General features: G+C 38.9%; 1 protein-coding gene across 3 annotated transcripts in view; it reads left to right on the plus strand.

The window, feature by feature from the left end:
* The window catches only part of vps53 (VPS53 subunit of GARP complex), a 357,717-nt gene that overhangs the window by 318,824 nt on the left and 12,619 nt on the right, over nucleotides 1-26,274 (plus strand). For 2 of the 3 annotated variants that reach the window (XM_088078882.1, XM_042486659.2), the window contains exons 2-16: nucleotides 712-842; nucleotides 6,482-6,655; nucleotides 7,110-7,190; nucleotides 8,167-8,216; nucleotides 8,314-8,380; nucleotides 15,619-15,705; nucleotides 16,144-16,259; nucleotides 16,894-17,013; nucleotides 20,277-20,355; nucleotides 20,465-20,608; nucleotides 20,725-20,867; nucleotides 21,438-21,579; nucleotides 22,278-22,376; nucleotides 24,020-24,114; nucleotides 25,196-25,438. In XM_088078882.1, coding sequence (XP_087935008.1) covers nucleotides 6,497-6,655; nucleotides 7,110-7,190; nucleotides 8,167-8,216; nucleotides 8,314-8,380; nucleotides 15,619-15,705; nucleotides 16,144-16,259; nucleotides 16,894-17,013; nucleotides 20,277-20,355; nucleotides 20,465-20,608; nucleotides 20,725-20,867; nucleotides 21,438-21,579; nucleotides 22,278-22,376; nucleotides 24,020-24,114; nucleotides 25,196-25,438 — 1,625 coding nt within the window. In that variant the 5' untranslated portion in view covers nucleotides 712-842; nucleotides 6,482-6,496. The remainder of the gene's footprint in view (nucleotides 1-711; nucleotides 843-6,481; nucleotides 6,656-7,109; nucleotides 7,191-8,166; nucleotides 8,217-8,313; nucleotides 8,381-15,618; nucleotides 15,706-16,143; nucleotides 16,260-16,893; nucleotides 17,014-20,276; nucleotides 20,356-20,464; nucleotides 20,609-20,724; nucleotides 20,868-21,437; nucleotides 21,580-22,277; nucleotides 22,377-24,019; nucleotides 24,115-25,195; nucleotides 25,439-26,274) is intronic. The other variant, XM_088078883.1, reaches the window with a different exon arrangement.

Raw genomic sequence — 26,274 nt, forward strand, 5'->3', positions numbered from 1 at the left:
GAAGTTGTCTAATTAACTGAACTTTAATTAACTGAACTTTGTTTGAATTACCCAAACTTTGGCATATGCCACTGATCCAGTTTGCTTCTTCAAGACATTACTGTGATTCCACATTCCTTGCAAATGTCAATTTTGGCTTGGAGCAGCAAAGCAAGGAAGGCTTGTGGGATTTAAACCACTGAAAATAATCTGGAGGTCAAGGTTTGGACAGATTGCAGAAACACAACATGGCCGAGGTTCACTTCAACCAGGTCAACACACAAGTTTGATTAGGGTGTGATAATGTAGCTAAAAACTTTTTTGTACTTGCCAGTATACAGTAACTCAATCTGAGGAAGACATTTGGGTCCTCTTCAGTTAGGATGACTCAGTAAGACGCTGAGGGACTCGCCCAAGGGCACAGATTGTGTAGCTGGTTTCTGCTGCCAGAGAATCAGGGAAAGCTCTTTGAGACTTTAGCGCATTACGTGTGCTCAAGAGTTGAGATCTGTTTTGTTGCTCCAAGTACTACATTATGAGTGTTTTCCCCCCACATTATTGCATATGGTCTCAGTATGATTTTACAGTATTTTTTTAATGGACAAAACATTCAAGACACTGATGTTTGACTGATGCAACAATATTTGGAAATCTTGTCAAGCAGAACCTCTTATGGTCTTAATGCTGAGGAAAATTTGGTTCTGCTTACACCGCTCTCTCCTTTTCTTTCAGAAGTAGTTAAACCTCTGGACCACACTCCATGACTGTTGCATCCACTTTGCAAATCTTCAGTGCTGTCCCAATTGCAAAATATGCCAAAAGCAGCTGGCTTTGGGAGAAGGGCTTTCAACGCAGCCTCTGAGGTAAGTGGAGTTTAATATACTGATATGTTGAAATAACAGTGTGATCTCATACATAGTTGTCATAGTTAACCGCCTGGGCCAAAGCCCCAGGGTTACTAAAATGACACGCAGAGGGGGTCAGCAATAAGAAGGGGTTGGCGGTTATAGGACTGGGTAACAAAATTTCTTTGTTATGGTTGGAGAATGATTGCAGATGTCACCAAAGAAATACCCATCTTTGAGAGGCACAAAACTTGCAGTAAACAGGGCTTTGGCAGTTAGGTTTAGGCAACAAAACTACTTGGTTTTGGATCATGGCATGAATGTAGAGGTAAAAAGGCTTCGGCAGTCAGGTTTTGGCAATAAAACAACTTGGTTATGGATAGTAAAAGATTGTAAATTGCACAAAAAAACACCTTGCCTCAAGTGGCATAAGTATAGCCGTAAGAAGGGATCGGCAGGTAGGTTTATGCAACAAAACTCTATGGTTATGGACAGTAATAGATTGTGGATGTTGTAAAAAACAGGGTCAAAGTCATTGCTCTCCTTGGTCAAACATGTTGTTTGTTGGACCTATTCACCTCAACCCCCCCGCCCACCCTAAGTAGACTTTCATGCTCTTTAAACTACATCACAATGAAAAGGTGGAAATTGTCTCATCTTATAAATACTTGGGCATTTTCTTTGACAGACATCTGAAATTTGACGTAAATGCTGAGGCTGTTGTGAAGCAGGGGCAGCAAAGAATTCATCTTCTCCGCAAACTAAGCTCTTTCTCTGTCAGGCCAGTCATCCTGTGTCGTTTTTATCAATCTTTTACTGAGAGGCTTTTAAGTTTTTCTTTTATTTGCTGGTTTCAGAGCCTGTCAGTTAGAGACAGGTACAGCCTGAACAGTATTGTCAAAATCTATTCTAAAATTATTGGAGTAAAACAGAGGGACCTTACTGCCTACTGTAATCAACAAATCTTACAGAGGGCACAGGGCGTCCTGGCCCTCCTGGGGCATGTTCCTTGCAGGTGAATTTTCTCTGTTGCCATCAGGGCGTTGTTATGCATTATCTGCTTGCAAAACAAATCGCCATTCAAAATGGTTATCCCTTCACCAGTAAGACTTCTAAATTCCCTGTGACTGCTATACACCTGTATACAGTGTGGTTTATATTTTACTGTATACGCTGTTTTCTTATCCTGCTTCCTCAGCTCATGGTGCACTTGCCTGATTATATATTGTGAAAGCTGCTATGTGTGTTTTTTCTGCGGGCTTATTTTGTAGTTTGTTAATATGCTGCTCTAAACTAAATGCTCCTAGTGGGATTCATGAAGTTTTTTGAAATTGAATCTGTTGCTCTAATAATGAAGCAGAGGGGCTTACATTGGAGTTGGTGGACAGCCCGGGCATCTCACACAGACAATAATGGCGCTCCTGGTGTCACTATAATGAAGCCAGAGACACTACTCAGGTGCCGTATTTTGACGCCCTGGGAGTGAGAACAGGCTGTGAAATAAAATGTGTGGATGTAGAGAGATGCTAAAGTAGTCCAAAACACATGTTGAGATTTGTAGCTCAAACATGGCATGTAGGAACATATTAAGGATCTCCTTCTCAGGACTTTGAAACATCTGCTCTCATGAATGCTCTAAATCATGACCTCCTAACGACCCTGAAAGACATCATATCTATCCTTTCTTCTCCAAACACACAAAAATGTTTCGCCTTGCTGAACCATTTGCTGATGCTTGACCTCAAGTCTCTTGTTTCTTGAACGCTGCCTGTCCGGAGAGGGGGAAAAAACGCTGTTAGTGACAACAGTTCAGCATAGTCAGCCTGGGCATTAGCAGTAAATGGCTTTCCACAAGCTATCAGAAACCGTCTGGCTAATTAAGTGCTATCATGACTGTGGTTATCTACTCATTCAGTCTATCCAGCCGTTTTCAATCTAGCTCTGAATGTGTTATACCACTGTTGAAAAGTCATTTCTCATTTTTTTTCCTCTTTATACTTTTACTACACTTCAATTCTGTGAGACTTTTTACTCCACAACATTTATCTGACAGCTATTGTTACTTGTTACTTTAGATTCAGATTCTACATAAAAACAAACACATAATAAGCTTATAAAATATGCATTATAAAGATTAAACCAATGGACTGTCTCTAAACTACTGGCTTCTCGCCCCTTACAAAGAAGCAGCGTGGGGCACTTGTCACCTGCTTTATTTATTAGCATTTTCACCAAAATGATTTCTACTCTGAATTTCTCAGATGGCTCATTTAAATAACTGTTTGAGGCTGAGAGAGGTGAAATTATAATTATTATTAAAATAATGATTAAAGAAAATCCCAGAAATACAGGAATACAAATTTTTGTAGAGCTTTGTTTTTCCATCTTTTATCCCCTTAATCACCAACCACCAACGCTGAATACTGCTTATGATGCACTAAGAATCAAATAATATAGGACATAAAAATTTCCATCACTGCAAGGGTCATTCTGCAGAATGAGTACTTGTACTTCAGAGGAATAGCTCAACATTTTGGGTGATTCACTTATTTGCTTTCTTGACAAGAATTAAATGAGCCGATTGTCTAAAGATGGAAAGAAAAAGAAAAAGCTCGCCTTGCTCTTCTCCTCATGCTAAACTAAGCTAATTGAACCGGCCACTGGCACCAGCTTCATATTGAGCGTAAAAGTGTGTGAGTGGTACTAATCTTCTCACTCTTGGCAAAAGAGCAATTGAGCATAGGTGCGGAATTTGGGTGAGTGGGGGGGGGGGCACAGAGGACATGTCCTCCTCAAAATGTAAAACATTTGTCTCCTCGCTAATAATAACATGACAGTAGAAGTGTTCTGTTATTTTTTATCAAAATTAAAGACATTTACACCATAAGTTGGTGCATTAAAAACTCACCAAAAGGCTAGAAATGAAATGTTTTTCACCTCCCAAACCCGTCCTTTCATACGTGTCACTCCACCAATGCTGCCTTGCTAATGAGCGTGTGTTTTCCAGAATGTTTAACTACTACTACAACTACTTTGATACTGTTGCTTCTAATGGAGTATTTTTAGTTGGTTGTATTTGGGATTTTACTTCAGTGAAGGATCTTACAATTTTATATCATTACAGCTGGATATGCTAGGTGAATAAGGTGTCTACATGTGAAAAGTTTCAGTTATGCTTTTCAATCATATCTAACAAATTTGTTTCCATCATAACCTCTGCAGATGTCTGCACAGATCCTATTAGGCTCATGGTATCATCTAAACCTGACTTTACTCAGTATTACCTCTTATTTTCATGAAGTTTCTATAAATTGTATTGCAGTATCCCTACAGTTATTATGTACACACATACACACAGAGCCACACAGCTTGTGTTGCAGCTGTCGCACACTTACACAATGCACAACAGCCCACCCTCCAATCTGTCTACCCTGTTTTTGTTGTTGTTTTTCTGTCACCTTTAACTTGATCCAACTTCATCCTCCTTTCCCTTTCAGTGCTTCCCTACATCCTTTAAAAAAAGTCAGACAACACTTACTTGCTAAAGAATTATAGCAATTTTTTAAAAGCCTTTGAAACTGTTTCCAAGGAGTCATAAATGTAATCCACTCCATGCTTCATCAATTCTGTCTTTGCTCATTGGGTATGATGAGAACCTGTTACACCTGATCACCTCATGTCTTTTCCTGCGTCTCCTTTTTCTCCTTCTTTCCACGCTATTGATTTTCATCCCTATAAATAACATCCGGTTAAACCTGATACGGCAATTTCTGTCTTCTTCTCTCTTTTCTGACCATTTTTTTCCTTTCAACCCTATCTTGTTCTTTGATACTATGTCCTCTAGTCTCTTCAGTTTTCTATCATTTTCTGTTTTTTTCACCACATTGCAGCTTTCCTCCTCCTTCTTTTCCCTTCCTTCTTCTTTTCTTCTTTCTAGTCCTTTAAATAGCTGTACTAAAAGCTCTCGTATGGGTTTACATGTCTCTCTTTGGAATAAAACAGAGCAGTGTGAAAGCTTATGGGAACATGTGCGCTTGTGTGTTGCTTCTTGTAACAGCAGGGGGCACTGCTGCTCCTTAAATAGCAATGTGAGCACAGATGACAGCAATATGTTTCTGTGGTAGGAGGCTGATTTCTTGACACAGTGGGTGTGGAAGAGACAATTTTAGTATGTAAAATTGTCACAGCAGGACACATCATTAATGGAGTCATGTAACAGGTCAGGACACCCCGTGATGTGTTAAAATCAGAGCAGAGCAATGAGGAGATTTGTGGGCAGACGATGTGGGGAGAGGGTGTAAGGCTGTTTAAAATGTAATTGAAATATTCTGAGAAGGGATTTTCATCACCTCAGTTCACTTAGGATTTTAATAGATGGATCTGGAATAAAGACACGCACTTTGTCTGTCTATATTGGATGTAATTTACCTGTAGTTATTACAAACGTTTGAACACACATAATGCAGTCAGGAGAAGTGACGTTTTTGTGTGAGGCATTCTTATGTCTCCACATGCGACTAATGAGTTCTTACTGCTGACTGCTTTTGTGCACACTGGAGATCATGATCCTGTGAGGCCAGAGGGAAGGCATCATCCACCGATGACAAAAAAAGAGATACAAGCCTTATGTTAGCCTTTCAGTTAAGCTGAAAAAATAAAAGTGTAATGAAGCCGAAGCATGTTTCTTTTTTTAAATTATCATTTAATAAGAAAAAAAAATCAGAATAATCAAATAAATTAACTTAATTTAAATGTCATTCATTTCAATTGTAGCTTTTGTTTTTATAGTTGTATAGCCTACGTTTTTATGGCATGTTTTTATTGTCCTCTTTTGTGAATCACTTTTTGAAATTATTTCTGTGAGAGGTGCAATACCAAATAAATGTATTATTATATTATTATTATTATTATTAGTAGTAGTAGTAGTAGTAGTAGTAGTAGTAGTAGTTATATTGTTGATTATGTTGTTGTTTTTGTTATGTGTACAAATTGTCCCTACCCTGTATACAGTTTCTTTTGATCCCTATATGTGGATGGATAAAATTTGACTACTCTGACAAGTTATTTTTGTTGTAATTACATCTATTGGCCACTTTTTTGTTCATTTATTTTCAAAACACCAATCTTTGCTGTTGTGGCAGACTTTAAAACTTCTAAATCCTACTGACATATTAATCTGGTTAAACATGTAAAACTTACACACAGTTAACAGCTGTTTTCTTGTGTGCACTTTGAATGTCAGGCAACAACATACTACATACATATACATATTGTATCAGTAGGCTATAATTATTAATAATAGCGTACCCATCACTTGTTGACTTTCTACATCTCATTGTCACATCATAAACAAATTATTCATCATAGGCCTACGTAGATAGTTAGCCTACTATTTTGTTGGCTTATTCAAAGTCAACTTTATTGTCAGTTCTGCGATGTGTGTTAGACCTACAGGAATCGAAAACACGTTTGTCTCTATACCCACGGTACACAGAAAAAGTACAAAGAGAAAATAAAAGTTCAACGATAAACCGATTATAGCTGTGTTTTGAGTCAGACCATTTCCATTTATAGAGATGGAATATACCAAAAATGAGCAGAGGCTGAATAAAATAAGTAATGCGGTACTGATATCCAAAGTGTCTTATTTCCGACAGCCCTGAAAGCACCATATGTTCAACGTCATCGGCTATCCCAGAATCCCTCACCAGGAAGTGGTATGCCGGAGAGGTTTTGTTTTGACAATGATGGAGGAAGAAGAATTTGAATTTGCTGAGGATTTGGAGGCTATTTTGCATCTAACCCCAGAGGTGCAACTAGCTATTGAACAGGTAGGAGTTTGACTTCGTTGCTGTTGCGACTTTTTAAATATTGTCGCGGGTCTTGCTAACAAACCAGCTGTTAGCCGGTTAGCTAACTGGATGCGACACTGCTGTGTTACGAGAGCTAACCTGGCTACGAAACATTGATTTTTGCGCTTTATTAACAGTGTTTAACTCCGAGAAAAGTTTGTCAGAGTGTTTCAGTAATTGTAAATAGTGTGTGACGTTAGTCTACGAAGCTGTCTTTTACTCTTTAGTCGTCGTGAATGTTATGATACTATTCATTTGCAATAGCAAACATTTGTGTAGGTTGTCAGTAATGATTAGCTACAAACATGTAAACCACTGAGTATCGTCACAAGTTTGCATGTTGAAACCACCTCAGTGCATTATTAAACATCCAGGGTAAAGCTGTGAGCATTGACTTTCTAACTTAACGTGTTTTGTTGTGTGTGTGTGCAAGGTTTTCCCCAGCCAAGACCCGCTGGACAGAGCAGACTTTAATGCTGTGGAGTACATCAACACACTGTTCCCCACCGAGCAGGTATTGTAACACAGACTGCACTCACACTGATATGCATAGTGCATACTAAGATCTATTGTTGTATGGGCCAGCCTAGAGCTATCTATAAAACACAAGTGGATTGTAGTTATCTAAGTATTATTTACAGTTCATATAGAAAAAACAGGCCTTTTTATCTGTAGACATGTTGAATTGAAAAACAAGATCTTAATCACAACTTAAAGGATTTCAAGAACAAAATCATTTTTTTCTTTCTTAGCTATCCCTATCCCTATCAGCCATCAATAATTTTATTATTTACACCTGTGTTTTTCCTACTGTGACAGGGTTAGGCTACAACATCTTACATGCAAAAGGCTTGTTGATCTTTGGCTCAAATACTTTATAAACCAAAAAAAGTTATATAGACTGGGGTTCATTATCTGCGGATGGAGGAAAATTAATTTTGTTTCATTTAAGAGGAACATTGCAAATAACCACTATAACCAATGGAAGATGAATGTAACACATATAATGTATGTAGATTCGAGCGGAAGTTAATTTTCAGTCCCTAACCCTGATTAGATTATTAAGATAAATCAAGGTAAAACATGAAAAAAGTATATACTTATATGCATGCGTCTATGAGTGCATGTACTTCGCATTGCAAGTGCATGCGTATTTTGTGGATGTATATGATTTGGGTATTTGATCATTCATTTAATATTGTGAATCCTAAATTACTGTGTTGCACTTTATTTTGAAAGATTGTACAGTATGCTTCATGTATATACATGTCTAGGTGTACACTCTATTTCCATGAGGGGTCACTATAGACCTACCTTTGATATAATTTTGATGATGTGAAATGTGATGGCCAGTCAATCAAAAATTCAGTTTGTTTGTTGCCGATTTCTGTGGAGGGACACAAGAAAAACGACATTTTCTTGTCATATTCAAGGTAGCACGGCAGTTACTTCATGTGTCCCTGATTTCCTGTTTTTCTATTTCCCCTCAGTCTTTGGCAAATATCGATGATGTGGTAAACAAGATTCGTCTGAAGATCCGGTGAGTTCATGTCATTGACTTGAAAACACATTTCTTATTTTGTGTTTGTATTTTACCGTCAACCTGACAAAGTGTCACTTTGTATCACAACTGTTAGGCGCCTGGATGACAACATCAGGACAGTGGTCAGAGGCCAGACCAATGTGGGCCAGGATGGCAGACAGGTAAGATGAGCTGCATGTCATATATGCAGGATTCTCACAGTCATGAAAGACCTGGAAAAGTCATAGAATTTCACAATCACATTTTTAGGCCAGGACAATATAAAAATCATTGAGAGTTTTATAAAAAGTCATGGAATTTCATTGTGCCCAATGATTGTTACAATAGCCTTCTGTGGATAACCTTCTATGTAACATAACGGCAAATTCATTTTTTGTAGCTGTCGACGTGACGAAGCTCTAACATGCGGCCATGTGTGACGTTTTATTTACATCATGTGCGTTTTTCATTTTCTCCCTGCATTATATCTCTCTCTTCATATATGCCAGCTCGCTGAAAATATGTCTGAAAAGAGTTTAAATCTGTTACGTAAACCACCCCCCCCAAAAAAAATTGCAGGCAAGTTTGACAAGAAAAATGTGTCCTTGAAAAGTCATGGAAAGTTTTGAAATTGTGTCCATAAAAATGTATGGGAACACTGTATAAGGACATACTACCGTGGTTAGACAAGCTTGATCTACTTTGCATTTGTTTTTCTGCCATCAATTTGATCCCCCATCTGGCAATATGACTGGAGAAGAAAATCACATTTCTTTTATTTTAGTTACGTTTTTCATTAGTTGTCAGATTTTTTGAAAGATATATTTGTGTTATGGTGAAGGTGGAAGAGCCTCAGTTGTTTGCAAAGGCTGATTGGTATGTATGTTGGTCCTAAATAGAAGGAACATCAAGTATTGAGCATTTTCCTCACTCATCATCGTAGAAACGCAGCATTTTGACCTTACATGCCCTAATGGGGGATATGGGAGAGAACAACAGCCACTTTTGCATATTGTACAAACACACCACCACAACTTTTTATCACTTGTGGTGTTTAAAACAGCATCCTTAAGTTAGAAAAGTGGCAGTAGTTTCTCCCAACCCAGAAAAACATGTTCTTCCCCCTCGCCTGCTCTTTCCTCTCTCCACATTACTTCCATGGAAAAGGACAAGATGACTCAGAGCTATTCCCACTGCTCAAACTCCTCTTTACAGAAAACACGTCTGGGAAATAGATTCCCGTATGTAAATACTAAGGTTTCTTTTAAACCCAAGCTCTTAAGTCTTTGCCTTTTCTTGTGGTAGCTTAATGGAAAAGAGCAGACCCTGCTGATTTAGTCCAGGTTCTCGCTCTGTCAAAGAGTTGTGGCTTAAAGGGAACGTGACACCTGATGGGTGAGCTGTGTGTGTTCTGAACAGTTGACATGATTAGGTGTGTGTTGTCGTCAGGGTGTCTGGCCTGGTGGCCCTGTCTTTCCCCAGTCAGCTACCGTTTGGTAGCGGAAACGCTCTAAATCCCCTCCAGACCAATAACATTATACAGTCACACACAATAATTTTAGTTTGTTTTTCCAACCCCACTGTGCCATTCCAACATTTCCAGAGGGAAAATCCTTTCTGCAGACGGAAAGATGGAGAGGTGTTCATTTCAAGATGGCGTTTGAAACATAAAGACAGCCGTAGAATAAAACCAACAACATCAGCAATTTAGTCATTTCTGCTGTCGATTGAACTCTCCCTGTGAGCTAAATGAAATCCCCAGGTCGAAACCCAAGATGGTAACATTTATGGAGAAGGATGGAGAGAGTAAAATGGGAGGAGAGAGAAAGTGGAGGACGTCTGGGGAATGATTTCTCTGGTGTTTTTTTCCTGTAGGGAGTCAGACAGTTACAGGCCGCAGCACTGAGTGTGGAAATGTGATTCTCTTCGTGGTCTGACCCTGCTCTCTGATAGAACATATTTCTAGTCTGTCGATAGCTGTGCTAGTTTGCGATGAAACATCTTTATATTTATTTAATTTGTGAAAGGAAAAAAACACTGATGTGTATTGCAACCCATTAAGACAGATGCAACACACATCGCACCACAAGCCAAATTAGTGACAGTATGATTGACTGTTATACATAGTATCTGGTAGCAGAGGTACAGACTCAATTATCATGACATGAACTGTGTCATTAACCAGCATGAGTTCATGTGGTTGAAACATCATGTTATGTTTGATCTCATTTTCTGAATGAGAAGTGTTGAGGACGAGGGCAGATAGTTGAAATCTCCTGACCTGAGCCAGATGCACTATTTTTCAAGCCATCTGAGATAACAGAATTCCTCAAAAATCTGTACATCATTTGGGAATTACATGATAGTTGCCCTGGAAGAAACTCACCTCCTATAGAGCCTATCCTATTTTGTATCTAATCATTCTCCCATTGTCTTCTTAATGCTGAAACTATAACACAACAAATGTTAAGAATTACTTATTTTCAATCCGGACACCTGAAAAGAAGCAATATTGTCCAATGTTTCTTTTTTTAAGTTGCATAAGATAGGTAGGGTGAGAATTGGCGTGAACAGCATTACTAATACAAAAGTAATAAAACTTCTGCTGCATTTATTGTGCAGAAAGAAAGACAGACGAGAAATGACACAAAAATTGACACAAAATGACAAAAAAAAGGGATGTGCACAATTAGCCGTCGTCCTGCCTTCGTTAGTCGGCACCAGGATAGTCGGTTAAACGTATTATTGAAATTTGTACAACTTTATTCAATTGCGTTCACCCAGTGAAAATGCCATTGTTATCATTGGGCAAGATTCCTAACCATTTATTTTCATAAATAACATTGTTTCTCAATAAATTTAATTTTTTAACTTTTATTTAGTGAGTTGTCGTCAGGTTTTGTAGGATAATGTACTGTAATTGTAATGCTCAATGCAAATTGCTACACGTGTATCGGAGTCGAAAACACAATTAACGGATTAACAAATGTGATTAATGATTTCAAATGGCTCTTTTAATTTACACTTTAACTATACACTAACTATAGTTTTAATTGACACAACTATAGATATAATTGTGCTCAATTTTGACTGCTTTCTAAATACTTTCTTACATCTAGAAAAGTAGACTAGTCTAAGTTTAAGGGAAATTAGTCGCTATGAATATCCTGATTGAAAAACCTAAAAAATTAGGACTTTGGAGAAAACATGTGGGGCTGGCGCCCCAGAAGCCATCTCCCACGCTGCCAATGGTATTGGAAAACTTACACAACCTATCGCACAAACACAAAAAATGTCTGTTTTTTGGTTGTTATTTGCCAGCTGAGAGTTTCCTACCACACACGATGCTGTAGATGTTCCCGACTGCCTGTTGTGAGGGTGATGTCAGTACTGCATGCACACCTGCTCCACAGTCAGCTCAATATCATAGCACTAATGAAGGGTTGTTTTGCATTTATTCTGTTTCTTTTGGTTGTTTTATTAAAAACACACATGCACAAAACACACACTAATGCTGTACTTAATTGCAGCTTGCATGGTCTGCAGTTTGGCATACGTGTTTTTCTTTCTGTGTGTGTGGTATACAGAGGTGTACTTTGGTATAGAATCGGCTGCATTAGAAAATACAGGTCAGGTGGTCTTCCTATAGAAACGGCATTAATGTAAATATTTAACGTTAACTCAGAAAAGGCTGTTCACAGCTTGTTTTAGCTTTCATCTTCTCAGAGCTTGTCCTATACGCTTTTAGCTGTCTCTTTCTTTTGTCTCCTAATTTATAGAGTTTTAACTTTCTTTTTTCTGTGTCTCTATTTAAAAAAAAGAAAGAAGAATCTAGGTCGCTTTCTACAGACTTGGTCTGCGCCTCATGTTAAGTGACTTTTTAAGTATAGCCTATTAAATCTGACTATAACATCATCTGCAATAACCAAATGTGCCAAAATGTTGTATTGCTTTTGGAAAGTAAAATGAGACAATCGATGAGATGTGCAGCAGAGCAAAGTAGCATATTGCTATTTATAAATTTCATGAGAAAGTTGTGTTTTGATATTATTTACTGTCAGGTTTAACTGTGACCAACATTTGGACTGATTCTGTGCAAAGCATTTCACCAGCTATTATTTTCTCTTTTAAGTGAATCACTTCTCTCTCTTAGCTGTCTCCCTAAAATATTTACATGAAGCAGGCAATGATCCAACTGTTAAAATAATCCTGTTTGGTTGATCAGATTTATTGTATTTGGCCCTAAACTTTAAAGTACCATTTAATATTCCCTCTGCTTTAGAAAGCTACACTGATGTCTGTCAGAGGGTGCATGAAGTGCATCCAAAATCTGTTGAAGCTCCTTTTTTAAACTCTATATGTGTGCCCTGGCACCAGTGCTGCTTATTGCATGTTAGGGATACACTGGTGTGCATGTTTGCATGTGTGTTTTTGTGTGAGAGCAGATAACATCTCGGGCATGGAGGCGCCTGCTGGGCAGTGTTCTCTCTCTGCTTTCCTCAAGGCTAAATACAGGAAATGAGCGCTAGGAAGCCAGCCAGATAGACTCAGCTGATTTGTAGCCTTGAAGGTTTTGGCCTCTTCTGCATGCACTTTGTTTGCTCAAGAAGTCCTCCAGGGAACCTCTTTAAAGATTCAGTGGCACTCCCTTCCTCCTCACTCTCAGATCAAAGAGTAATCACATAACCTGCATGCAGTTTTCCAATTCATTTATCCAATCACCCAGCAACCAAGTGGATGTTTGAGACAGAAGGATGCATGAAAGCCTGTTGGCTTTTTTCTCGCTGTTATTGAGGAAGAGTTCTCCTCAGTCTGGCGTCAGCAAACTGTTTTAACTTAAAATCATATCACACAGTCGATAAAGTTTCAGATTGAAACTTCCCTTGCAGGGTTCATGAAGTCTGTCACAATAATTATGTTATCAACTTATCAATTTTGTGTCCACATATTGTTAAATATTGCTCTTGTGTTTACGTGCATGTTTGTTTACATAGCCAATATGATGATGATTTTTTCACAATACCTAAGCCAAATTAACAGAAAAAAAACTACGCCTAGGCATGGTTTTTGTCATTTCTTTTTTTTAAAGATATTTTTTGGGATATATTGGGATGGACCCCATTTACTTCTATTCATGAAGAATGTTTGCCTTTTTTGGGTTTTCCATTCACCCTGGGGGCATGCGAGAAAAAACACTTTTCTTAACGAATTCAATGTAAGAGGGGGTTGAGTAATTGATGTAAAAATCCTTATTTTGCCATCGATGTATTCCTTTAAAATGACGATAATATTGTTTATCACAATTATTTCTGGGACTTTTGGCTACACTTAGGAAGGAAATGAATCCTCTGCTGTCAGTGCAAGCTGTGTTTATGTTTGTGTATGTTTGCATGTGCAAAGTTTTTGTGAGTTTGCTCTTAGTTTGTTAGAGGTGCTTGTAAAAGTGATAAATTCCTTGCACAGCTGGTGCCGGCTGTTAGCATTCCTTGTGTGCATGTGTCTGTGTGAATCTAAGGAGAGTCAATGTAGTGTCACAGCATTGGGCCAAGTGAAGCCAATTACCTTGGCATCAGATGTCGCAGCACACTTTCCGTTTAGGACCATCAAAGAGCAGCTGCCATGTCAGATGATGGGGAAATATTAGAATAGCACGTTAACTATCTTACATTTGTAACTGTCTAATGTTATCTAATCCGGTCTGGCTTTATAGGCTGTTCAGACTGCTAATAATCTCTTTAGCATTTATAGTGACAGCCTTTATGCAGAGATTAGCCTTATGGCTCATGTGTCAAACTAAGCCCTATCAATGTCAGATATCTAGATAGCTTGCCAATTAGATGGCCAATTAGTCTGTTTTCCAGAGCTGGGAACAGGCTGAGCTGGATATTTTTTTGCATGGACCAAAGCCAGTGGTGAGGGTGGATAAGAAAATGTCCCTTGAAATTTGACCTAGACTGGCATACCACAACTGAGGCACAGTTATTCCACACAGCGCCCTGCTTCTTGCAACAAGAACACACAAGTATTAATAGTGTAGTATACTTTTTTCTAGGGGCATTAAAAGGGAAGTTGATTTTTTTTTTATGTATGGGATGATACATTTTGATTAAAAGCAGAATAAGAAATATATCAATTTTACCATTAGCTGCTGGCAAGTTGTCCATGTTCTCTGCCAATGAATTTATGGATCAAATAACATCCAGATGTCCCTTTTGTTTAATCTTTGCTGTTTAAAACAGACACCAAAAGGCAGTTGAATTTGCATTTGTTAGGTTGACTCATTTGCATTTAGCGCACGGTGCAGTGAAGTACAATCTGCAAGCCTAGTGTTTTATAAAATGGTGAGAAAGTGTATTTGTAAGGGATGAAAATGGAAGAGGAATGTATGAATTTCAGAAACAGCTGTATTAGAACTTCAAAGATTAATCAGTTAATTGTGAACTCATTTGATAATCTGAAATGGTTTTGTGGAATTTTGAAGAAAGAAAAGTCAAAGTTCTTAAATTCCAGCTCCTTAAATGCAATTTTTTTCTGGTTTCTTTACTCCACTATGACAGTAAATTGGATATTTTTCAGTTATCGACAAAACAAGGCATTTGAGGAGAAACACATAGTCTTGGGAAACACTGGTTGATATTTTTCATCATTGTCTGACTTTTTGTAGACCAAACAACTAATTGATTAATTGAGAATTTAGTCAACAGATTAAATTACAATGAAATTACTTGTAAGTTGCAGCCAGTGTTGGAAATTAGCACCAACCACCAGCCAAATGCCTGTAAAATTTGCAAGTGGCTACTAGATTTGCATCGCTCACGAGCCAAAAACCCCCCAAAGGTAATCAATTGTGCGGTTGATAGATTTTGGAATTTGTGAGCCACAATGGTAGCTGGACAAAAAAGTTTTTTTCCAACCCTAGTTGCAACCCTAAACCGTATTGCATCTCACGTGGAAGCACCAAACAGCAAAAGACTTTTTTAATCTTCTCATGTCTGTACTGCTTGACTTGCCATTGTTCTACTGATTTACTGGCCAACAGGTTGAAAACTCTGTAGCTGTCCACTCAGTCACACTCAGTATGTGAGTTTTCATTTTCACTTCATGAATAAACTAAGTAAGAAGTTTCTCATCCCCTTGTTCCTTCTAAGGTTATGGTCAAACAGTTCTGTCTGGTTTCCGTTTTTTACCTCTTGTTTCTGCTTCAGGTGTTATTCTGACAGGATTAGTGATGTCTCAGATGGATGTTGGCATTCCTTGAACCAAAATCTGAGTCCGTTGAGACCACTTTTGTCACACACATTTGAAGTTTTGCCCACTGCCAGGAAAACAGCCACACACTGATATTGTCAGTTGTTTTTACACAGCAGTCTAAAATGTGTTCTCTCTGTGTGTTTCATATTTCTCTGTCTGTTTTGGGCAGGCTTTGGAAGAGGCCCAGATAGCCATCCAGCAGCTCTTTGGCAAAATCAAAGACATCAAGGACAAGGCAGAGAAGTCTGAACAAATGGTATGCACAAATACAAAAGTGGTTTGTTGTAGCTTATCTGGGGCATGACCCTAGAATAGGGTAGATACACCCTGTATCCTCCTGTTACAATAGAGGACAGTGCAGAGAGTTATTTAAAGTCGAGGTAATGCACCTTCCATGTGTCTGTCTGTTACAAGTGTGTTTGTTAGAGGAAGGCCAGTAGGCTGGGTGTGTGGAGAAATGATGAGGGGGGAGATTGGCAAGCAGACCCTCCCTCATGAGGCATGTAGAAACAATTACTCCTCTAACCAGTGGGTGTGTTGTTCATCTTGCTCTGTTTGTCTTTGTCCTTTTGACCCATCCAGTGAACCACTTAGATTTGTTCAACTTCTTCCTTTCCCATATCTGTACTTTTACTTCTTCCTGTCATCCATGCTATATGACCAACCTCTCTGACTTGTTCCTCTTCCTGCACAGGTCAAGGAGATTACCAGGGACATTAAGCAGCTGGATCATGCCAAGCGCCATCTAACTACATCAATCACTACCCTCAACCACCTGCATATGTTGGCAGGGGGTGTCGACTCTTTAGAGTGGGTACAGTTACATTCAACAGACCAGACCAAAAGATGCAGACAATTTACCCTAAAGCTTATTTAACCAATATTAAACATTTAGGATTGTTCTGTGGTTCAGTAGTTGTAATATGCACACTTTTTTGAAAAAAGGATCCGATGTTGCCGGTACATGGCAGGTCTTGTGTCAAACCTTACATGATTTACAAACTATCAACCTAATAATACATTTATTGCAGTCCAATCTGTTTTCGGTAATACTGACAAAATCAAAAACTTCCCATATCCCATAGAAAATCCCATAGAATTTCACCCAGGTTGAGATACATACAAAAACATACTGTGCTGGTTTTACACAGAATGCAGAACGGCCGCAAAGCGCCAATTTTCCACTTGCTTTTGGTGCCCATGTTGAGCAGTCAGAGAGTTCACACAGGATGCACTTTTAAGAAGAGTGGGTTGCTTTCTCCCAAATAGCATGTTAGAAATAAATTTACACCTTTGAGAGATATACAGCTACATTGATGCTCAATATGGATAAACATGTTTACAGAGGTGCATGGTGTAATTGTGTGACAAGTGTAGCATTGAGATAGATATTTTCGTTACATAATAATAGAAATAACTAACAGCAGAATGTGTTGTGTTCCAGAGCCATGACCAGAAAAAGGCAGTATGGTGAGGTTGCCAACCTATTGCAGGGAGTGGTCAATGTGCTTGAGCATTTCCACAAGTACATGGGTATTCCCCAGATAAGACAACTTTCAGAAAGGTAAATAATATGCACACACTAACACACACAAGTAATGTATGAGGTTATTTCTTTACTGCTGTATTGCTGCAACTCTTGAATACTGAGTGGTTTGGTGTCTTGCTCAGGATCGCTTGGGCTGTTGGGTGAGCAGCATAACTGTAACAGTTCATATCTAGTAGCCAGTTCATAGCTTGATCTCTGCTTACGTCTGAAATGTTCCACAGCTCATCAGCTGAACTGTTTAAAAGTGGTTACAGTTTTGGCTGAGAGATTTTGCGTATCACATCCTGTTTATGCAGATATTCACACACATACACACACATACAGGAACACACAGGAAGGAAACAAGCTGAATAGGGTCCGATTATGCCAGAATTTCTTCCATTGTGAGAGATAAGGGGCTTCATTTTCTGAGAGTGTGTTTGTGTCTCCATGTATGTGCTTCCACTTGTGTGGAAAATGTATTTATGCATTATGCATTTCAGATTGTTGTTCATGCTTGCAATATTTATATCAGTCTTATAGTGTCATTTTTAATTCATGGTACATGTAGGAATGTTTGTTTGCTCTGAAAAGAGTCATGCTAATATCTGAATGTAGTATTTTGTTTTAACACACAGGCAACACAAGCACTCTCACAGAGATTTACACACACAAACACACACAGAACAAAGTACATTGTTATGCTTTTGTTTCCCACAGTCCTGACTCATTACATTTCCATTTTTACCATAATTTTCCATGAACATTTGAATCAATTTGGGACACATTTATTGCCAAGTTGATGTTCGAGTTCAAAGTAGTGCTGATCCCCACAAAACAAAAAGGATGACCTTCTGTTCTGTTTTGACTGAGGTGTGGCAGACCATGTTCATGCCAAATAACAGCTGCGTGGAAGAAGTGACTGTCGGAGAAACAGATGATAGGAGAGACACAGGGAAGGGGGAGACAAGAAGACAAGGAAGACAGCTGGACGCAAACTGTTAATAGAAAGTATATGGACAGTAAGCAATTGAAAGACCTTTCTGTGAAAAAAACATTGGCAGACTAACATCAGCCACAAAGATACTCCAGATAGCAGAAGACAAACAGGGGACCGTGTATGTAGAGGCAGGATGAAGGATCAGATTGGGAGTTGGCAGAATTAGAGCCAAGGAGGAAAAAATAGCTACGGGATGTTTAGAGCAGCAAGGCAAGATTTTCACTTCTCATTCTAACCTATAAAGTCAGACCATTTTTGTGGAGTTAAAGGCACTATAGGTAACTCAGGAGAGAGATAGATGATTGTTGATTCTCATTCCCAAGTTGTCAAATACCAACGGTTTGGGTTGGTAGTCAAACTAAAACACCAACTCAAACTGTCAGTATTTATTGACCTGGGAATGAGACTCAATAATCAGCTATGTTTCTTCAAAGTTACACGCAGCCCCTTTAAAAATAGCAAGACAATAAATCTTTTGAATTCTGAATTCAAACAAAACCAGCGAAAATCGGTTAAATCGGTGTAAACAATGTAAACAATTTCATAAAAAAAAAAAAGTTAGTGAGCAGGAGTAAGGTGAAGTATTTGTCACTTACAAAATTTAGAAAATATATTTTAAATGAAACAAGCATAAATGTTAAATAATTGTATTGATTTATATTTACGTGATAATACCATAATTGTGAAAACATCAAATGAATCATATTGTGAATAATTTATTTGAAGCGTGTTTTTGTTTATTTAGACAATGCATTTTATAACAATATAATTAAGTATGCTGAAAACAGTTAATAAAGCAAATAATTATAAAGCTAACTGCACATTTTAGTAGTAAAAACTACATATATTTTTTACCTCTTAAAAAAAAGACATAAAGTTCAGTTTTAAACAAATGTAAAAATTATACAGGGCTACAGGCTAAATGCATACCAGGGTCTCTTTTTGACATTTCTGTATTCCTGCCTTTATGTCTGTAGTTCAGTGAAAGTAATTGGCTCTTTGTCCTGACAGAAGTGTGAACAGTTACTTAGTGGATTCAGTGCAGCTGTCACCTTTGAACAGGATAAACTTTGATTATGTTTTAATAGGTCTTTTTATTGTCATCGTTAATGCTTTTCTCAATGTTTCAACTACACTGTGACTGTTACGGACCGGTTGAAAGGTAGTGATCTATGTATATTCACATATGTGATTGGACAAAATGCAGAGAAAGACTGGACACAGTCTGACCTGCTGCTGACAGCTTTGTCTCAGTGGCATCAGCTTGTAAGACACAGCCGAAACAGGAGCTGTAGAGCAGTGTGTGTGATTAGAGTCTCATATTCAGTAGCTGACCATACAGAGGTGGGCAATGCGATATTAAGCCAACAGCAGGAGCTTAAGAAGAAGGCTACCAGTTCAGTTGGCACCCATCTGTGATACCCTCTCTCCACTAGCTCCTGTTTATTCTGGACAATTGTCATGGGTTTTGGTGCTGTCCTCAGTTAACCCGGCCTGAATGCATTCAGCCAGAGACAGGCCCTCCGAGGACTGGACACACTTGAATTGTCTTAAAGGGGAACTACATCAATTTACTAAATTTAAGACGGTTCTAAAAAATTAGTTAATGTGAACAGCTTTTATGAAGAAGAACCAAAGTGCTGAAACTCAAATTTGTTATATCATAGAGTGTGAAGTTTAGAACTGCTCCATAGACAATGAATTGGGAAAGATAGATGACACTTAGAGCAGCCAGGGGAATACTCTGAGTATATGAGTACATTTTCTGTTGCAGGACTGAGAACATTACAATAAAATAAAGCTCTTGCAAGCATTTCTGTATAAAAAAAGAAAGAAAACAAACATTCTGTGGGTCCACAAAAACAGTCTCCCATTCATTGTCTATGGACTAGCTCCAAACTGGCTTTGAGAGAGTAGCTCTTATTCACGAATATTTATTGAAATTTCCTACACCCTGGAAATAGCATATTGGAGTCCTTCATTTAAGTAGTGTTCCCCCTTTAACAGACCTCATAATGCAAACGTTTCTCTGCTAGTTTTGGAGTTTTGGGAATATTTTACAGAAGAGATATTGTGTCGTGTGTGCTGTGACACTTTAAAAACATCACTGGTCTTGAGGTTTGCCAGCTAGTAACTTCTAAATAACATGCTTCCCTGTGGTTCTTGGACAATAATTAAACAACTTGTCTTTTGCCAGAGTGGCTAGGGGGGGGGGTATTCCAGCCTGAAATTTACAATATGACAGTTGACTGATTGAGAAAACAATTAATAATTTAGTGCCTTTTTTTGTTCTATCTAGGGTAAAGGCAGCACAGAGTGAGTTGGGGACTCAAATCCTGGCAGATTTTGAAGAAGCCTTCCCCTCTCAAGGCTCCAAGGTAAATATGTTATAGGATTTTCTGCAATTATCCCTACTTGAACTATGTTCTTGTTTTGTTCTCACCAGTACACATCTTTATGTCAAATTTTACTTCACAATCCATCCAGAGACCAGGTGGTCCCAGTAACGTGCTGAGAGATGCCTGCCTAGTGGCCAATGTGCTGGATCCACGCATCAAACAGGAGATCATCAAAAAGTTCATCAGGCAGCACCTCTCAGAGTACTTGGTCTTATTCCAGGAAAACCAAGATGTGAGTAAGAATTTCAAATCCATGATGTTTGAAATCACATCTAATTATAGTGGATACTTGATTTGAAAAGATGATACATAGGTATAAATGAAAAAGAATCATCCCCTCTTGCTCAGGTTGCATGGCTAGACAAGATAGACCGCCGCTACGCCTGGATCAAACGGCAGCTGGTGGACTATGAGGAGAAGTACGGACGCATGTTTCCTGAGGAGTGGTGCATGACAGAGCGTATTGCTGTGGAGTTCTGCCACATCACCAGGTAAACACACTACAACATACAATATAAAAACCCATCCTCGAACAAGCATTACCAGTGATCATGCATTGTGACTTTTTGATTTGTGGCTTTGGCCCATGCAATGAATATTTTATGCTGTGTCTATGTCCCCAAGAAAAGAAAAGAAACTGAATGTAATTAAATTAAAAAAGGCAGAATTGGTTGTGGGACATTTCTTCATCATGAAATGAACCACACTGGTATGGCGTGCCTGAAGTACGTCTGTAATTTGGCTTTCAGTGCAGTTGACGTAGGTGGCCTACATGAGCAGTGACCTAGTGTCCGCATTTCTCATTCTTTTCCTCTCAGCTACATGAGGGAAGAAAAAGTAGGCACTCCCGGCTGCCGCTGATAATAAAAAAATATCTGGAAAAAAGTGCACAAGTTGCATTTAGAAAAAGCCTGACAAGACATGTTTTTGCTAACAGGACAGTTACATAATTATTTACAAAGAAGGATCATCGGAAACATTTGGGGATGTTTAAGCATAGAAATTAGAGGTAATATACTCTAACTGATGCTATGTCCATTTTTTTCATGTGCGTCTGAAAGGGTGGAGCTTGCCAAAGTAATGCGAACACGGGCTAAGGAGATTGAGGTCAAGCTGCTTCTGTTTGCTATTCAGAGGACAACAAACTTCGAGGGTCTTCTGGCCAAACGCTTTACAGGATGCACCTTGACTGACACACCCGGAGTAAGAAAAGCACACACAAACAAAACAACTGGGTCTCTTGACTCTTAACTCCAGCTTCTTTAAATGATTCAAGCTTGGGCTCTAATTTTGAAAATCCAGTCTTGTCCAGCCCCCCTGGTAAATGTCTGGTTCTATCTAGGGTCTTTAGTTTTGAAAATCCAGCCTTATCAATGGCCTGTGGCTATCCTGTTTTCATCTTTTGCTTGTACTATAATTACGATCATATTTTGTTACATTTTAAACACACTCACACACACACCCACACATAGCCTTCCTGGTGTCACAGCCTGAAGTAACCCTTTAATCCAGGTCATGTTAGCATGTGAAGATGGAATTGAAACACAGAGAATGGACAGATTATGATTATTATTTTGTTGGGGGCACAACTAGGCCAAGCTTGTTCGGAACTGATAATATTTAGGCTTGTCAGAGCCAGAGGCCCTTTTGTCCTCAGCTCAGTTTACACCCATGCCTGTTTGGGTTCTGTAATTCGATCAGGGATTTGGTTGAGTGGAATTTCATAATTGGAGGTGCAGTTTTTACTAAAGTCTCTTATGAAATGGTCTACATAAACACTCAGAAAAGTGATGAAGAAGCAGTTACTTTGCATGATATACCTTAATGGCATTCAGACTCCTAATGATTCTGGAACAGCTGAGCAAGAGAAAAATACTTAAGTTTTATTCGTGTTTATACAGCAGAAAAGGCCAGAGAGCCCTCTAGATCCCACTAACCCTTTCCTGGAGGATGAGGCAGGTGAGGATATGGGCACAGAGAAGGACGATGATCTGGCAAAGGTGAGTTGACCTGGAATGACCCCAAATGACCTGTTCTGCAACATGAAATGTCAGACAGATGTTGTCTCCTCTGATGCAGGTGGAGCAGCTGTGTAGTTATAATCCCCCATGTGTATGCAGCAGTAGTTTGAATACAAGAATCGTATCTGATAGACTTGTTGTCATAGCTGAAGGATGTTATATACACCATGGTAAAACTATTCCACTCTGATATAACAGCCCTACAATGTTATTGGAAATACAGTGGAAACCGCTTTTAGTGATCACACCTGTCTTGGTCAAATTGATCAATATAAACAGACGATTATTACTACAGAATTTTTTCTTTACTTCTCATTCAGATTACCATCTAGTTGATATTTGTATATTTATTACATGAATATAAAATAATGAAAATGACAGCTGTGGTGTTTAATGAATTTTATTAAGTGTTTCGAAACGCAGTGCAGCTGTTTCATTACAGGGGCAATACATGACCGGGCATTGTCAATCCACATGACGAGGGAGGCTCACCTGGTGCTTCTCCTGTCTGCATTCATTTTCTGTCTCCATCACTAGAACTAATGACTAGGAGCTATAAGCTTCAAGGAGACTTTTTCCTGTCTTGATTTCAATGTGCACACAACACCTGCCTCAGGTAACAGGTGACAGGTCACTGCGAGGCAAATGATCATGGCAGTAAAGTAAAAGAAAAATAGAATTATTTAGTTTTAAATAGTTTATCCATTATTGTTCATTCACGAAAAACCCCAAAAATAGCACTGTAAGCAGACTACTTGATTACTATAAGCAAGGCAAGTTTGTTTATACAGCACATTTCTGCAAAAAGGCAAGTCAAAGGGCTTTACATAATAAGGAAAAGAAACAAAATATAAAAGGACATTTAAATACAATTAAAACATAATTAAAAAGTTAGAGAAGAGAAAATAAAAATGAGCTAAAATATAGATGGGATAAAATACAAGAAGAAAAGCTAAACTGCAGTGAAAGAAATGAATATATTTTTTTATTTACTTTAAGGCAACAACAAACAGAAAGGTCGTCAGCCTTGATTTAAGATAACTGACAGTTGCAGCAGACCTGTAGGCTTCTGGGAGTTTTCTCCAGAAATATGGTGCATAAAAACTTAACATGGCTTAAGCATGTTCAGTGCTGTGTATAAGCACATTATTTAAACAAACACAGCACTTGTATTCCAGTTATTCTTTCCAAAGCTTTTTGGTCCATATGAGTGCTTGATCACTGTAAACATCATCACTAGAAGCAGTTTAAAGTGTACTTTTTCTTCTAAATCAAGCTAAACAGCACCACAAATTGCAGCCTCCAAAATAGTCATAAAGTCGAATAGACACCTGAAAAAAATAGTTAGAACCTCTGTGAAAGAACGATTTTATTGCAAGACTTGTGTATTGGACTGCATCAGTTGTAGTTTGGGAGAGCTGGTTGAATAGTCCTGTGTGAATTTTATTTTTTGGAAGTAAATTACCATCTCCAACATGTTACACTGCCTTATCTTTGAAAACTGTGTTCAGTGTTCTGACATTAAGCTGGAGGCAAAACATAAGCTCACTGATTGGTACTCAGAGGAGCTGCAACCAAAACCTGTTATTTCACTAATTCCTCATTTTCCTACATTCTTTCAGCCCAGGAAGCCAAAAGCTCCGGACAACCCTTTCCATGGCATTGTCTCCAAGTGCTTTGAACCTCATCTATATGTCTACATAGAATCCCAAGACAAGTGAGCAAAACACACACTCTGACACAAGCAGACAAGACTAAAGTGGGTCGTGGTACGCAGACACAGGATCAGGAGCAGGTTGTGTTTAAAGCTGGCACATGCATCCTTTTTCCACTGCCCACTCATCAATCAGATCCCCCACCTCCCATACTACTTTGTTGCCTCTTCTGTCTTTCCATCTCTTGTTCCTGTACATGCCTCTGTCTCTGCTGTGGCAGAAATGTTTCCCATTAGCTACACAACCACAGACGCTGGGAGAAACAGAGAGGGAGGTTGAATAAGTGCTGCCACAGCAGATCTGCCTGCTTTCATTCCCACCTCTTTATTTTTTTCTTTTTCGTACTCCTTCTCCAGTCTCTTTCATTGCATGTATTTTTTGTGATATCTTTACTTTCTTCATCTCAATCCATTGTGTTTTACGTTGTTATTTTTCCTTTCCTTACTCTTTCTGTTTTTGTCCTGCCTCCCCTTCTTTCTTCTTCTACCACCAACCTTTACTTCTCCTCCATCAGTCCGCTCCCTTCCCCCAGTCATGGTAATTGCTCCTGAAACTGAACACAGTTCTGGGACTGCTGTGTTTGCATGCAGCCCCTGGCTCTTGGCTCTCTGGACCGTTAAATGCTGTTTGTCTGTCCAAGGGAACGAGATTGACCTATTCTGCAGCTACAACCTCATTTCAGCTAAATCCAAAGGCCTTTAAACAGGCAACAGCCAGATCAGCCCGTCCCCAGTGGGACATAGCAGGAGAGAACAGTGGCCTGCTTGTTTTGTCTTTGGCTTCAGTTCCAAGATTCAGTAAGATTGGGCCACACCAACTGACTGTGGACCTGTTGACTGTAGTGCTGAGGATTTTGATATGCTTGTAATATTTTCTCTTATTTATCCATGTGGCTTTCGTTCAGCCTGTTATTTCATCCTTTTATTTATTTATTGGATTTAAGACCCAAGCATTTGTATTTAATGTTTATGTCTTATTTAGTTCATTTAATTCCTTTCATGTGTCATTAATCCAACCACCCGTGTCTGCATGTGTGTGTGTGTGTGTGAACCTGTGTGGCTGCACACTTTTGGGCATCTGCAGGAACCTGGGCGAACTGATTGACCGGTTTGTGGCTGACTTCCGAGCACAAGGCCCACCCAAGGCGGGCACTGAGGAGGGTGGAGCGGTGTTGCCCAGCTGTGCTGACCTCTTTGTCTATTACAAGAAGTGCATGGTGCAGTGCTCCCAACTGAGTACTGGCGAACCAATGATTGCCCTCACGACCATCTTCCAGAAATTCCTGAGAGAGTATGCTTGGAAGATCCTCTCTGGCAACCTGCCTAAGTAAGACTGCTTTACGTTTGGTCATTTAAAAAAAATCACAAATTAGAATTGTCCTTTCTCATATAAAAAAAGTAATACTCTTAACATTGAGCCAATGGCATCTGTGGTTTTCTGTGAGTAAAATTTGGTTCATAGTAGTTTAACAAAGAGAGACTGAATGTAGGTATAACAGGTAAGCAATAGCATGATATCGTTACAAGGTGTTGAGTCAGCTAACAGTACTTTTTACTGACAATCTTAAATCAGTCAGCTTCAATTTAGACTCTTCCATGTTGGCGTCAACATTGCTGTAGCCAATATGAAGTGGCTTATATTCACTAATGGCCAGTAAATGCTGGCTCTAAAGCCATTTTCTTGTATGAATTTAGGACAATGTGTGGAGAATCCAGATCGGACATTGTGTTGAATTTCCCTTTCACTGATGTAGCATACAACAGCAGACTGTCTGTGTCAAAAGCATTTTTACTTCTTGGGAATACTCCATTTGGTCTAGGTTTAGATCGGCCTCTGGGTTGCAGGTGATAGGACATGACGCACATTACACAGTGGTCATGTAGCCGGTGCGTTATTTGGTCATAAACAACAGGGTCTCTTGCCATTCCTTTACTTTTTCTGCCAATATCTGTTTTGGCCCTTACCAACAGAAGTTCCCGGATCTCATTATCTCCTTAGTTGCACATTTTCATTGCTGTGTTTGTGTAAGTAATCCTACTTCTTCACCCTCTGATGTTTGTTTTCTTTCGGTTTGCATGAGCGTCATGATAGAAACATCATCAACACGCTCACGTACTTGCTGTGAATTACATGCTCTGTTCATACATGGGCTCAATTGGACA

This window comes from Plectropomus leopardus, chromosome 6 (assembly GCF_026936395.1).
Source record: "Plectropomus leopardus strain MGB_pleo_1.0 chromosome 6, ASM2693639v1, whole genome shotgun sequence".
Taxonomy (NCBI): domain Eukaryota; kingdom Metazoa; phylum Chordata; class Actinopteri; order Perciformes; family Serranidae; genus Plectropomus; species Plectropomus leopardus.